Source organism: Thamnophis sirtalis, unplaced genomic scaffold (assembly GCF_051295495.1).
Source record: "Thamnophis sirtalis isolate CommonGarterSnake01/CBP01778 unplaced genomic scaffold, rThaSir2_p1.2 scaffold_8, whole genome shotgun sequence".
Taxonomy (NCBI): domain Eukaryota; kingdom Metazoa; phylum Chordata; class Lepidosauria; order Squamata; family Natricidae; genus Thamnophis; species Thamnophis sirtalis.
Window position 1 is genome coordinate 8622561 of NW_028261388.1, and position 14117 is coordinate 8636677.

The 14117-nt window shown below is 43.5% G+C and overlaps 1 protein-coding gene across 1 annotated transcript in view; it reads left to right on the forward strand.

Annotated features, from left to right (window-relative positions):
• Positions 1-228: 228 nt before the first annotated feature.
• The window catches only part of TMEM135 (transmembrane protein 135), a 177313-nt gene continuing 163424 nt past the window's right edge, over positions 229-14117 (forward strand). Inside the window, exon 1 of the mRNA XM_087721069.1 lies at positions 229-497. Within this exon, the coding sequence (XP_087577195.1) occupies positions 357-497 (141 nt within the window). The 5' untranslated portion in view covers positions 229-356. The remainder of the gene's footprint in view (positions 498-14117) is intronic.

Sequence of the window (14117 nt, forward strand, 5' to 3'; positions counted from 1 at the left end):
TCTCTCACTCTCCCCCCCTCCCCCATCGCCCCTTTCCAACCCGGCTGGGCGAAAGCTCGGCTCGGGATTGGCTGAGCGGGCTCACGCGAGCCGGCAAGGCCAAAAGGGGGCGGAGGGAGGAAAAGAGGTGGTTGATCTGGAGTAACCCCCGGGCAGCCGCAGTTGTCCTCCTCCTAGACGCGCGCTCGCTCCCTCTCCCTCTCTGTCTCGCGCTGTCGTCCCTTCTCGGCGTCGTCAAGCTTCGGGCCTGCCGGGGGCTGCGCGTGCGCGTTCGCGCGCGCCGGTCTCCCACACAACGCGCCCCCTCCCCTCTCCTCCCCCCACCCCCATCCTCCGGGTCCAGCCGCTGGGCCAAGATGGCGGCGCTGAGCAAATCCATCCCCCACAACTGCTACGAGATCGGGCACACCTGGCACCCCCACTGCGGGCGAGCCTTCGTGCAGATCACCCAGGGGGCGTTTGGAGAGTCGCTCCGCATCTATGGGACCCTTTACCTGGTGAGAGGCCACCCCACCCCCTGCCTTGCTGTACACCCCCCTCCTCTTCACCCCCTGGTTATGGAGGTGAGAGAGAGAGAGGGAGGGGAGGATGAGGGTGGACGTGGAGTGGGAAAAGAGGTTTGTGTGTGTGTGTGAAGGATCAGTGCCAGGTGTGATCCCTGCCACGGCAACCTAGGTGGTACCTGCACCTAGACTTGGAAAGTGGGATTGATCGTGACGGTCAAGGGCACCCCTTAAAATGTGTGTGTGTGTCTGTGTGTATAATTACAAGCTTCATCGCTGGAGGATTTTTACAGAAGAGGCTGAACAGCCACCTGCCTGAAATGGTACATAGGGTCTCCTGCTTGAGCAGGGGGTTGGACTAGATGACCTCCGAGGGACCTTCCAGGTCTTATTCTGATTGACTGAAGCCTTGACTGCCACCTGAATTACTATTACTCTTCTCATTGTTCCTATTACTCATCTCCTCCCACTTACGGCTGCAGGACTGTAACCTTGTTGCTTGTATCCTTACGATTTATATTGATATTGATTGTTTCCTGACTGCTTATTTGTACCCTATGGCTATCATTAAGTGTTGTGACTTATGGTTCTTGACGAATGTATCTTGCCTTTTTATCTACACTGAGAACATATGCACCAAAGACAAATTCCTTGTGTGTCCAATCACATTTGGCCAATAAAGAATTCTACCTACCTACTTCTGCCTGCCTGCCTGCCTGCCTGTCTGTCTATCAATGTGCCCTCCCTCCCCCATTGTGTTATTCCTATTGGCTGCTATTTCCTAAAAACGATGCTTCTGGTCATATTTAAGTAGAGATGGAATAGATGAAATCAACTATATCCAATTGTGCAATTCTATGCCCCGTAGCTCTGATAGAATGGCATCTTTGCCAACGGTGTATATATTTTTGCTGTATACCTGCATAGGACCAGGTGACTTGGGGGATTGCTTAATCAATCAGAATAAGAGCTGGAAATGACCTTGGGGGTCATCTAGTCCAACCCCTTGCTCAAAGTAAGAGACCCTGTTTTTGCCCCACAGCTCCCACAGGGAGGGCATGCCGCATGTTCTTTCTTTTAAGTCTTGTCACCTTGTGGGACTTGGAATGTGTGTCTTTTCTGTGGTTGTCCCTGATGCTGCGTATGACAGGCCCTAACTTGCCTTAATTTTGGAAAGACCCCCATGCGTTTGGGATCAGTTGAGTGGAAATCCGCCCCCTCCCCCCATTTCAGAGGTGTGTTTGGTTGTGTGCATGGTTGTTATTTTATATGACATTCTATATGGCATTTTATGTTATACTGCTTGTTTGTTGTTAGTTATATTCCTGTTATTCTTACCATTATTGTATGTTTCTGTTTTACGCTGCCCATAGTTTGAATTGGGTGGTCTCATAAATCTGGAAATAAAATATGTCATATCAAGAAACTTAACTGAGGATATGGCTGGTTAATGTTATATTTAGTTGTTGACATGCTCTCTTGCTCTTTTCCCTAAAGGCACATTTAAAAAAAAACACACCTTTTTTTATTTAAGCTGCGCATGAGTCCACAGATTCCAAGGCAAAAAAGTACTTTGAGATTGCAGGGGTTGTGAAAATAACGCTATACCTGATTTAAAGGAAATATGTCTTTTTCCAGGATCAGTTTTGACAAGCAGCATAGCTGCATTTATATCCCAGTGTCTTCCTAAGCATATTCTCCCCTTGGGATTTGCAGTGCTGCAGAGTCCTTTTCTGAGGGATGCGGTGGCTCAGTGGCTAAGACACTGAGCTTGTCGATCAGAAAGGTCGGCAGTTCGGCAGTTTCGAATCCCTAGCGCCGCGTAACAGAGTGAGCACCTGTTACTTGCCCCAGCTTCTGCCAACCTAGCAGTTTGAAAGATGTAAAAATGAAGTCGAAAAATAGGAATCACCTTTGGTGGGAAGGTAACAGCTTTCCGTATGCCTTCAGCATTTAGTCATGCCGGCCACATGACCACGGAGACGTCTTTGGGCAGAGCTGGCTCTTCGGCTTTGAAACGGAGATGAGCACCGCCCCCTAGAGTCGGGAACAACTAGCACATATGTGTGAGAGGAGCCTTTAGCTTTACTTTAACCAGATTGCCATTGTGGTTAAAGCTTGAGGCTAGAAACTGGGAGACCTTGAGTTCTAGACCTGCCTTGGACACAAAGCCAGATGGGCAACCTTGGGCCAGTCACTTTCTGTAAACCCTGAGAAGGAGTCGATGTTCTGAAAAACCTTGCCAGGAAAATTGCAGAAACTTGCCCAGGCAGTTTTTGAGAATTGGACAAGACTGAACGGGAAGGTGGGGGGGGGGGGCAAAGGAGTCCTATTATGCTGTTGCTTCAATTTTCCTTCAAGGATGTCAATGTGATTTGGGGCTTCCAGGTGGAATTTGATCTTTTATTAAGCCTATAGTTATTCAGCTTCTATAAGACTACTACAGCAGATATATACGTATTCTTCCTTGTGCAGAAGATATTGAGCAATGTGGGGTATATATACCAAGCATTTGAATTGAGAGGAGTAAGTAGCTGTTTCTGTGAGATGGACAACTATTTATTAGACAAAATCACTGGTTATTGGAAGAAAACATACTATTGAAAGCGTAAGTTTTGTGTAGTGGTTAAGGTGGTGGCCTAGAAACCAGGAGACTGAGTCTTCCTTTAGGCATGATAACTGGTGGGTGATTTGGGGTCAGTCGTACTGTCTCTCTCAGCTCAACTCACCTGGCAGGGTTGTTGTTGTAGAGGAAATAGGAGGAGGAAGGAGTATCCAGTACTGCGTGTAAGAACCATGGTGGTGCAGTGATTAGAATGCAGTACTGCAGACTGCTTCTGCTGACTGCCGGCTGCCAGCTGTTCAATCCTGACCGGCTCAAGGTTGACTCAGCCTTCCATCCTTCTGAGGTCGGTAAAATGAGGACTCAGATTATTGGGGGCAATAGGCTGATTCTGTAAACCACTTAGAGAGCGCTGTAAAGCCCTGTGAAGCAGAGTTTAAGTCTAGATGTGAAGGAAGGAATGAATGAATGAAGGAAGGAAGGAAGAAAGGCACCGGGGTGGTGCAGTGGTTAGAATGCAGTATTGCAGGCTGACCCTACTCACTGCCAGCAGTCCGATCCTGACCGGCTCAAGGTTTACTCAGCCTTCCATCCTTCCGAGGTGGGTAAAATGAGGACTCAGATTCTTGGGGACAAGAGGCTGACGCTGTAAACCGCTTAGAGGGGACTGGAAAGCACTGTGAAGCAGTGTATAAGTCTATGCGTGGAAGGCAGGCAGGCACCATGGTGGTGCAGTGGTTAGAATGCAGTATTGCAGGCTGACCCTACTCACTGCCAGCAGTCCGATCCTGACCGGCTCAAGGTTGACTCAGCCTTCCATCCTTCCGAGGTGGGTAAAACGAGGACCCAGATTGTTGAAGGGGGGGGGGGGCAATAGGCTGACTCTGTAAACTGCTTAGAGCCTACTTCACAGGCTGTAAAAACACTGTGAAGAGGTATATAAGTCTAAGGGCTATTGATTAGTGCTATTGCTATGTTCGCCACCAGGAGTTATTTATAAAATTGATAAAGATGGGATAAAAATAAAATAAATAATAAACAAGACCTGGTTGATAATGAAGAAATAAATGCGAATGTATCTCAGTTATGTCTGCAGGTTTATTCTTTGCTGCCTACCCCAGACCTTCCTAGGACGACTGTAACATTCCAGTTGACCTCTTATCTCTCAGTTTATCTTTGGCAAGCTCACGGGATGTCCAAAGTTTAAAGGTATCACCAGATTCAACATTAGTTGTGTGCAAAGACCTTGACTGGATTCTATTTGGCTTCAGTTCATACAAGCAAGATTACGTGTTATAATGAGGACAGAATGTAATAGTGAAGAAGGTAAACAGAGAAATAAATACTGTGGTTGGGAAGATGTTCGGATTATTAATTCCGAAATGATTTATTCTAGCTAGGATCTGCTTCAGAACAATAAGCAAAAGCATTTACTATTTCCTACCTGATTCTTTTGGCCATGGATATGCTAAAAATGAACTTTGAATGTAATTGTCAGCCCTTCTTCATTCAAAAATCAGGAAAGAAAACCACAGGACTCCATTGGTAGAAATCAAGTGTACTTTTACTAATTATAAATGAATAGAAGCGAAGCTAAGCGAAGTCTGATTATTTAGGCGTGAAAGCGAATAATATATTGTAGAATTCATTCCCCTCCCCTTGGCATCCCGTGCACAGTCCAATCATAATTCTCCCAATTGTCAGGTGTGAGATAACTTCGAAAGGCATCACCAGGATGGAATGCTGGTTCCGTTGGCCTTGGCGGGAAACACTCCTCCTCCACATGCGCAGTAAGGTGGACAGTTCAAAATCTAGAATCTTCCTCCAGCACAACAATGAGTCCCCTCCCAAATACCATGCCTCCCTCTCCCCGTTTCAATGGCAGCCGAAGCAGCAGCACAGCGGAGGCTGACAGTAATTTATACAACCTCCTATTTAAAAAAAAACACTTCCCTCTGTAAAACATTAAAGGACTCAATGCTCGAAATAAAACATAAATACCAAATGATAATGATTGAAAGGATGCCCTGCACCTTGAATTGCAACCAGAAAGAAACGGGAAGCCAGTATAGCTTGTGCAACAAATGTGTTCCACGGGCAAACCTACTGACTGCTATTATTGTGTGAGCTGCTGCACTCTGGACCTGCTAAAGTTTCGGATAGTCTTCAGGGGCAGGCAAATGTAGAGTGCATTGCAGTAATCCTTTGCAGTAATTGCAATTGTTAGCTATATTGTAGTGGGCTTAGAGGAATTGTAACCTAAAAGAACTGGAAAAGAACAGTTTATAACCCATAATTATATACATACCAGTAGATATCTAGAAATAAGTTTCACCGCACTTGGATTCACACCCATATTAAGCCGTGTAGTTTATGAATTATAATAGCTCTGTTTGTACAAAATAGCAGTGGAAGCCCAGCAAGCTGTACGAGATATGAATCCAAACAATGGTTGAGGCTGAACAGCTTAGTGAGCTTCTTTCAGTCATTATGGGAACCGGATTTCCCATTTTTGCTAAGGTGTGGAGCATAGCTTGCAAGTCACCGTGGAGGAATGGATGGAATACGTTTAGCTAAACCCAGACCTACTGCACAATGAGGAAGTGCAGCGCATGAACCTATTCTTCAAGATTTAATCTTGAACGAAATTCCCAAGGTTGAATAAATATGGTGAGCTTATTTTAATCGTGGGGTGTGACTTATATTTTGAAGAGAATCAGCACTTTTGAAGAATATATAGGAACCAGCATAGACTTGTGATAGGAGCCATTTCTCTGACTGTGGTTCTCTGAAGGGGATGAAAATAGTGTTGCACTGTCTCTTGAGAGAAAAGTATGGTTTGTGGGGGTGTAAGAGGTTATTCTATTACAATTGTCTAAATATTAATTGAATAGATCACTGTTAGTTGAGTTTTCATAGTCTCTGTCTGACTCTGTCTCTTGCTAACTATGTCCGTCCCTCCATCCATCTCTCCACCCACCCACCCACCCACCCACCCATCCTTCAGAGAGAGCCTTTGTGCAGTGTGCAATATAATCTATCTATCTATCTATCTATCTATCTATCTATCTATCTATCTATCTATCTATCTATCTATCTATCTATCTATCTATCTATCTATCATCCATATATGTATCATATCTACCTATCTACCTACCTACCTATCATATCTATCTGTCTGTCTGTCTGTCTATCTATCTATCTATCTATCTATCTATCTATCTATCTATCTATCTATCTATCTATCTATCTATCATCTACCTACCTATCTACCTACCTACCTATCTATCTAAACAAGGACAACAGCAAAGAATGCCGTTAAAGCAACATTGGACTGCGCAATGACATTCCTTGGGAGGAAGCAACAGGAACTAAGCCTCCATCAATTAACATCTCTGAAGTAAAAAACGACAGAGCTAATTACAGGTGGGAGGCAGGCAGATGGGCCTATCACAGGTGCAATGGTCAAATTGATCCATGATGTATAAAGGCAAATATCTCTTCAATGGTAGTTTTTACATTCTGACGATATTAGCAGACGCTAATGAAAGCTAAGTGGATAATATATTTTAAGTTCTGGAGATCACAATGTCTGTCTCATCTTTTATAACTAGAACTCGTATTTTTAGGATAATTCACAATAAACAAGGTATATAATTGACACTAAATATTTAAATTTAACACAGAGGTGTGTGTGTGTGTGTGCGCGCGCGCGCCCATGCCAGCCAACCCCATGGTTGTATGGTCCTCTGTGCCTCCCACTCAAGGCCACAGAGCCAGGTTTTGACCTCTTTGTGGAAAGGCAAAAGAGTAGGGTATGCTAAGGCCAGTCAACATTAAGGCTGATGTTAACCAGCTTGTAGACAGTTATCTTCAGTAATCATTTTGCAAGAAATGAGATTACCAGGTGGGTGAAGTGACTTTAATGCTGTGACTTGAGGTGCTAATAGGCTTGCATTAATCTCTTCTCTATCAAACCATGGAGAAATGGCTGTTGGGCATGCATGTTATGATTGTGTTAAGACACATCCTGGAACTGTCAGGACTCAGCAACAGGAGTATTATTACATACTATATCAAAACTGATCTTATACTCAGATCTGACAGCCACATCTGTTCAGTGGAATTGGCTCCTGTTAAGGAGTCTTGTTACTCAAACCTGGCCACTAAAAAGTTTCTTCACTTAACCAAAAAATGTAACAGCAGAGATGATTGAGGTCTTTTGTAAAAGGCTTTTGGAATGCCTGTGTGTCCATGTTGAAATTTAGCTATGTAAAATATTTTCACCGCATTGAAGTACAGTAGCTGGCTCTACATAATCTGATCAGATTTACAAAAGTTATTAGCAAAAGATCTGTATTACCAATAGAAGAGAATGATTGAAGCTCAGGGCTGAATTGTGGGAATGTGCTGTCTGAACTTGGTGGTTTTCTTGCAGGTGTTTCGTGACCCAACTAGGTAACATCATCAATTAGTAGGGAGTGTGGTTTGCTCTCTTTTATATATTAATAGCTTGCTCTGTCAGTGTTGGTGGGAATGTTCCTGATTAGGCTGTTGTATACTGTTAGTCCACTTGTCTTTAGTTAGTAGTTCCATGTTTGGGATATTGTATACTTGATTGTTGGTTTAGTTGTTGGTTACTTTTGGTGTTAATCTCTGCACAGCTTTATCAAATGGCATGTAGATGTTGTTTATGTCTAGCCTGTTGATGGCTGATTTGTCAGAGTGGCAGGCTTCCAGGAATTTTAGGGCTTGGCTTGATCTAGGATGCTCACTGTTTCCCAATTGAAACTATACGTAAGTCTGTCCATGTGTTGTGAAATTAAGGAGTTTTCATCATGTCTTCTGACTACTAGTTGGTGTTCATGAATGTGCTAATCTTCTGTAGATCACTTCTGCTTTTCTACTGGGAGTTCTGGTCTTTTGATTTACTTAGGATGTTCTGGAGGACTTTAGTTGGTTTTGTGCTACACCAATGCCATATGGTAGTAATAGTCCCTTGGTGGTTTCTGAGATCTATTTGGTGTATGGCAGTGTTTTCACAGTTTGTATTGATTGCGCTATAGTGGGTTGAGTGGTCAGGCCAGTTGAGTGGTCAGGCCACTGTAGAGAACAGTGTATCCAGGTTTCACACTGGTCTGTTTTTCTAAAAAATAGTAGAAAACAGCAAACGTTTGGTTATAACTTTTGAAAGTTTCTGGAGGTTTCTGTAACATATGATGGATATTGCATGCAGTTCCTATCTAATTTTGTAGGATGAGGCATGATATGCACTGGAATTATTGAGACTTCCCCCCTACAAAAAGAGAGCAAATGTATATTGCAAGAAGCATTTGGGAACTTGCCTGTTAAGGATTTTGAAGAAATAATGGTTAAATAACCAGAAAGAATGCGACAAATTTTGAGGTTCCTTTGGTCAGAGAGATTTTAAAAATGTTTATCACTTTAAGAATAATTTGGAAATACTCAAAAGAGAGGAACCTTCACCTTGTTTAGTTTGCTTTTTCTCACTACCTAAGATGAGAACGGGAACAGGTGAACTTGACGTTTTGATTGGAAGCTTTGATTACAATCTCCTTGTGAATTTATGGAAAGGATAGTAGTGCCTGGGTGGAGTCTTTTAATTTCTCCAACCTGTCTGTGAGAAACATTCAGTAAAGATGATCATGGCAGAGAGGTTGTCTAATATATTGTAGAGCTTTCTGGTAGTTTTTATATATGTTCAGCACAAATGTAGCATAGATGATGGTTCAGACCACTGTTTATTATAAACAGATAATTGTGCTCAGCAGGTATAATACTAATATATTCATCTATAGCAGGGGATTTCTTCGACGGCCAGATCAGCATTGTAGTTCTCCGTGGGCCGGCCAAGGATGGGGGAGATGGGACAGATGCTTCTTATAGCATCCTGCCAGACAAAATGGGGCTCGGGGTGCCTCGCACAGTCCCCCCATGCCCCCTTTTTGGCCGGAATAGTGCTGCAGGAGACTGTCCAGGCTGAAAATGAAGCCTATCCCTCCCGCATCCCATTTGACTGTCAGAGGCACCACAGGCTGGTCCTTTGCTATTTCCAGGCTGGCCGTGCGGGCCAGATTCTGGCCCATGGGCATTGAGTTTGACACCCCTGATCTGCAGTAAATGTTTATCAACATCCTGTGATTCAGGTGGTAGAACATACCAAATTGATAGCTGGATACTCTTCTAAATTATTAGGATGGGCAAGGTAATTTTCCTTTTATTGCAAGGGCCAATACATTTTGTTGGTGATTTTATATCAAGCCTCTGTTTGCCTGCCATAACTATTCTCCAGGTAGTAGTGACATCAATGGCTAAATTACAGGAAATCTTAATGCTTCTAAAGGAATCTATCACTTTTAAATGGAGGTTTCAGAGCAGGGGTCCTCAAAGTTTTAAAACAGGGGGCCAATTCATGGTGCCTCAGGCTGTTGGGGGACCGGGCTGCTGGCTGGGCATGTCTAGATGGTCATGTGATGGAGTGGGCATGGCTAGGCGGTCATGTGACTGTGTGGGCATGACCAATTTAGCAGCCCATTAAACAATACACACAAATTAAACTTTAATTTATTATGTTCCTGGGGGTGGAAAGCAGGTTAGTGAAGGGATGTGGCTGCCTTGGGTGTGTGTGAGGGACTTCTGATTGTGTGTATGTGCATGCGTGCGTGCGCGCATGTGGCTTTCTCCCTCCCTCCCTCCCCCCACTCTCTCTCGAGGCTGGGGAGGCAAAAAATGGGCCCGTTTTTGGCTGCCTCGGCCTCCAGAATCACCCTGCCACCCAAAAACGGACCCATTTTTGACCCCCTGTGGCCTCTGTGTGTCCTGTTTTCGACCTCCACAGTCTCCAGAAAGCGGGTGAGGGCTGGCGGGTAGGTGGGGTCATGTGGGCGGGGCAGCCTCATGGTCCTGCGCAGGCCGGATTAATGGCTTTGGGGGGCTGTATTTGGCCCACGGGCTGTACTTTGAGGGCCCCTGTTTCAGACGAACCAGGCTATGTTTAACCAGTGTCCAAATTGCTATGCAGGAGCCAGTGATTACTGCTCTGTAGCTGAATACTGGACAGACCTGTTTTTCAAACTCATAGGTAAAAGTGTGGGAAATAAGGAATTTGTAATAGGAGCAATGGCCTAAGGTCCCCAGCTGATGAGCCAAATATATTACACTATGAAGAAAAAAAAAGAGTAAAAAAAACTCCTAATCACAGTATTGGGTTATTTTTTCCACTACTTTTTATTAATTGTATTGAACAAGACTTTATTAAATAACTCCTCCTGATTTAGAATAGAAAGGAAAGCAATGGTGTGGCATATGGAAAGATGATGGACCAGGAAGATCCTGCAACTCATCTTCCTCAGTCCCTGTGAGAAGCTGGCTGATAAAAAGATGAGCAAGCAGTTATCTGTTTTGAATAAAACATTTTGTTCCATTTGCATATAAAAATATTTAAGATAAAAATAACCTGCACAATAGGTTTACCACACATTATACTGTGAACCACGGATTTGTTCCAGAGGAAACAAATGCTTTACATAATCTCACTGAATTATTGGTTAAGATTCTGTGTTGTTGTAATATTAAAAATGGGATATTTTTCAGATCAGGATAAAGCTATTCATTTATTTATTTGAAGATATTTGCTTTTTTTCATGAGCCCCCTTATTAATTAAATTAATTAATTAAATTAATTAAAATGTTTTCAAAGTAATCCTGAGAAAAATAAATTCTAGACATAGGGTTGTTTTTTTTTGCCATTTCCTCTGAGACAGATATTGGCCTGTCAGCTCTCCAAGCCAGATATGGTCTGTGACTGTAAATACAATACAATACCAGAGTTGGAAGGGACCTTGGAGGTCTTCTAGTCCAACCCCCTGCCTAGGAAGGAAGCCCTGTACCATTTCCACCATCTTCTTAAAGACTTCCAGTGTTGGGGCATTCACAACTTCTGGAGGCAAATTCTGTTCCACGGATTAATTGTCCTCACTATCAGGAAATTTCTCCTCAGTTCTACCCTCATGTGCCTTGGAGAATAGCTTGACTCCGTCTTCTTTGTGGCAACCCCTGAGATATTGGAACACTACATCATGTCTCTCCTGGTCCTTCTTTTCATCAAACTAGACATACCCAGTTCCTGCAACCGTCCTTCATATGTTTTAGTCTCCAGTCCCCTAATCCTCTTGGTTGCCCTTCTCTGCACTCTTTCTAGAGTCTTTCTAAATCCTTCTTTGAAAGACTTTGCTGAATGGGAATGAAGGGAATTCACAGTAAATTAATAACAGGGGGGTTTATCGGGACAAGGAGTTTGCTTCAGGCTCTTGGGAAGCCTCGGTTAGAACAAGATCTAAGCACCCCATGAGCTGAATCTGGTCCCCGGGCCTTGAGTTAGACACCCCTGTTCTAACCTGATGCCTTAACCACAATTTCTTATTATAAGAAAAAAAAATTGAGGAAGGAAGGCCATTCTACAAATGTTCAGAGAAAATGTTTTTTCAGTGGTTGAACTTACATAATTAGCTGCTTTGTATCCTGAAAGTTTTATTCCATGTGATTATTATATCTGGTTAGAAGACTATTAATTGCTGCAGGCGGAAATTGAATGGAGAAAAAAAATGTTACTAGGAATATTTTTTTCTTCTTCTCGTTATGCAATGTGAAGGAATTTTATTAAATGCATTTAATGTTTTGCCACAAACAAGAATCCGGGTATCTATTGTTTGAACCTGTGTTACAACAAGCAACAAGCTGTCCCTCTATGTTTACCTAAGTGATTCAGAAAGCTAGTGGCTTCAACAGTGTAGGGAACATAAATGCCCTTCTCCATTATCTTTGAATGGACACAGGTCACGGACAAAGAAACTTAAAGTGATAAATTAGCATGTATATCAGGATAGTCTAAGATGGGAAAGTAATCCATCATTTAAAAATGCCATATAGGAAACAAAGTGCCCTTGTACATGCAAGAAATGTAAAGGTTAACTATGTGAGGCAAAAGCTTATTTTAAACTAATGAGAAATGGAAGCATTCTGCTAGGCATGTTAAAAGTACTCTAACCCTCCCGGTGCTCGCATCTCTTTCTATAGAGCAGATCTAATGAGCCTTGCTGAATAATCTTCTCTTTACTTCTTTTCATTGGGTGTGGAATTGTTTCCTCCGCAACAGCTAAAAGAGGTATTGGAAATCATGGTTGGTAACTAGAAACGAGAAATAAAGAAATGAAATGATGGAATCAAGATCACGCAAAGTGTTTATACCACTTTATAATGCCTTGGTAAGGTCACACTTGGAATACTGCATCCAGTTTTGGTCGCCACTATATTAAAAAGATGTTGAGACTCTCGAAGAGTGCAGAGTGCAACAAGGATGATTAGGAGACTGGAGACTAAAACACAGTGAACGATTGCAGGGACTGGGCATGGCTAGTCTAGTGAAGAGAAGGACCAGGGGAGACATGATAGCATCTTCCAATATTTGAGGAGCTGCCACAGAGAGGAAGGGGTCAAGCTATTTTGCAAAGCACCCGAAGGCCAGACAAGGAACAATGGATGGAAACTGATCAAGGAGAGATTCAACTTGGAAATAAAGAGAAATTTTCTGACCGTGAAAGCAATCAATCAATGGAACAGAAGTTGCCTTCAGAAGTTGTGGGAGCTTCATCCCTGGAGGCTTTCAAGAAGAGACTGGACTGCCATCAGTTAGAAATGGTGTAGAGTCTCCTTGCTTGGGCGGCGAATTGGACTACATGACCTACAAGGTCCCTTCCAACTCTGTTAAGCTAATCTAATAACTGCAAAGAATCACTTCACTCCAGTGATTGACTTCACTGAGGTAAAAAAAAAATTGTAAAATCAGGCATGCCTCACTTAACAACCACTTTGCTTAGCAACTGGTCCTAGTTGTTGAGGACTACTTGCATCCGGTTGGCCGTCATCCTGTAGCTCTGTAGGAAGGTATTAAAGACTAAACCCTTTTAGGCATTGGGTCCTGCAATTCTATCTGGAAACATGTAGTAGTACACATTGTAGATCTCTGATTGCTTATTAACAACTGTGATTATAATTTAAATAATTTGTTTTCTATTGTTTCTATTGTTTTAAGGTTTCCATTTTGTTGCCACAACTTGCACTGTTTTAAGTTGGGTGGCCGTGTAAGTCTCTTCAATAAAATAAATAAAAGTACCCATGTTTCCTTCAAAGTATTCCCTGTCTTATTCTCCCACCACCCCAATGTACAGGAGGATGACTTCTGCTTGCCCGCACCAGTTTACCTCAGGGCCCCTGCAGCCAGGCCACCCATGCCCCAACACCTGCCTTACATCAAGGCCATGGCCATGGCCATGGCCATGGCCCCGGCACCAGCACATCACTCGGCCTCCTGCTCTGTTGCGGCCATGAGTAAGCAGAAGAAATGGGCCAGCGGCCATGTGGGCTCCTGCTGCATATGGCTGCTGGTGCTGCTGCCACAAGGCAGGTGTTAGGGCGTGGATGGCCTGGCTGCGGGGGCCATGAGGTGATCCAATGTGGTGCATGTGGGACAGCTCCACCCCCGCCTTGCCTTGTGGCCGTGGCACTGCGAGCAACCATATGGAATGGGCGGCCAGCCGGCTCTTAAGTAGGGCTTATTTTGGAGGGTGGGGTTAGGGCTTATACGGAGATGGAAAAACATGCTAGGGCTTATATTTAGGATAGGTCTTATTTTCAGGAAAACAGTATTTAATTCTGATCAGGTAGTTTGTGAACTCTTACAATTCAATTCAATTACTATATTTTTTGGAGTATAAGACGCACTGGAGCATAAGACACACCAAGGTTTTGAAGAGGCAAATTTAAAAAAAAAAGTTTTTGCACTCTGCAAACCTCCCAAAAATGGGCCCGTTTCCCCCCCCCCCCAAAGGGCATGAATAGCCCTTAGGAGGCTTGTAGAGTGCTCCTGGGTGGTGCCCCCCCCCCAAATGAGCAAAAAACGGTCCGTATTTGTCAAAAAAAGGGGCATGGATAGCCTTTAGGAAGCTTATATAGAGTGCACCTGGGGATTTGGG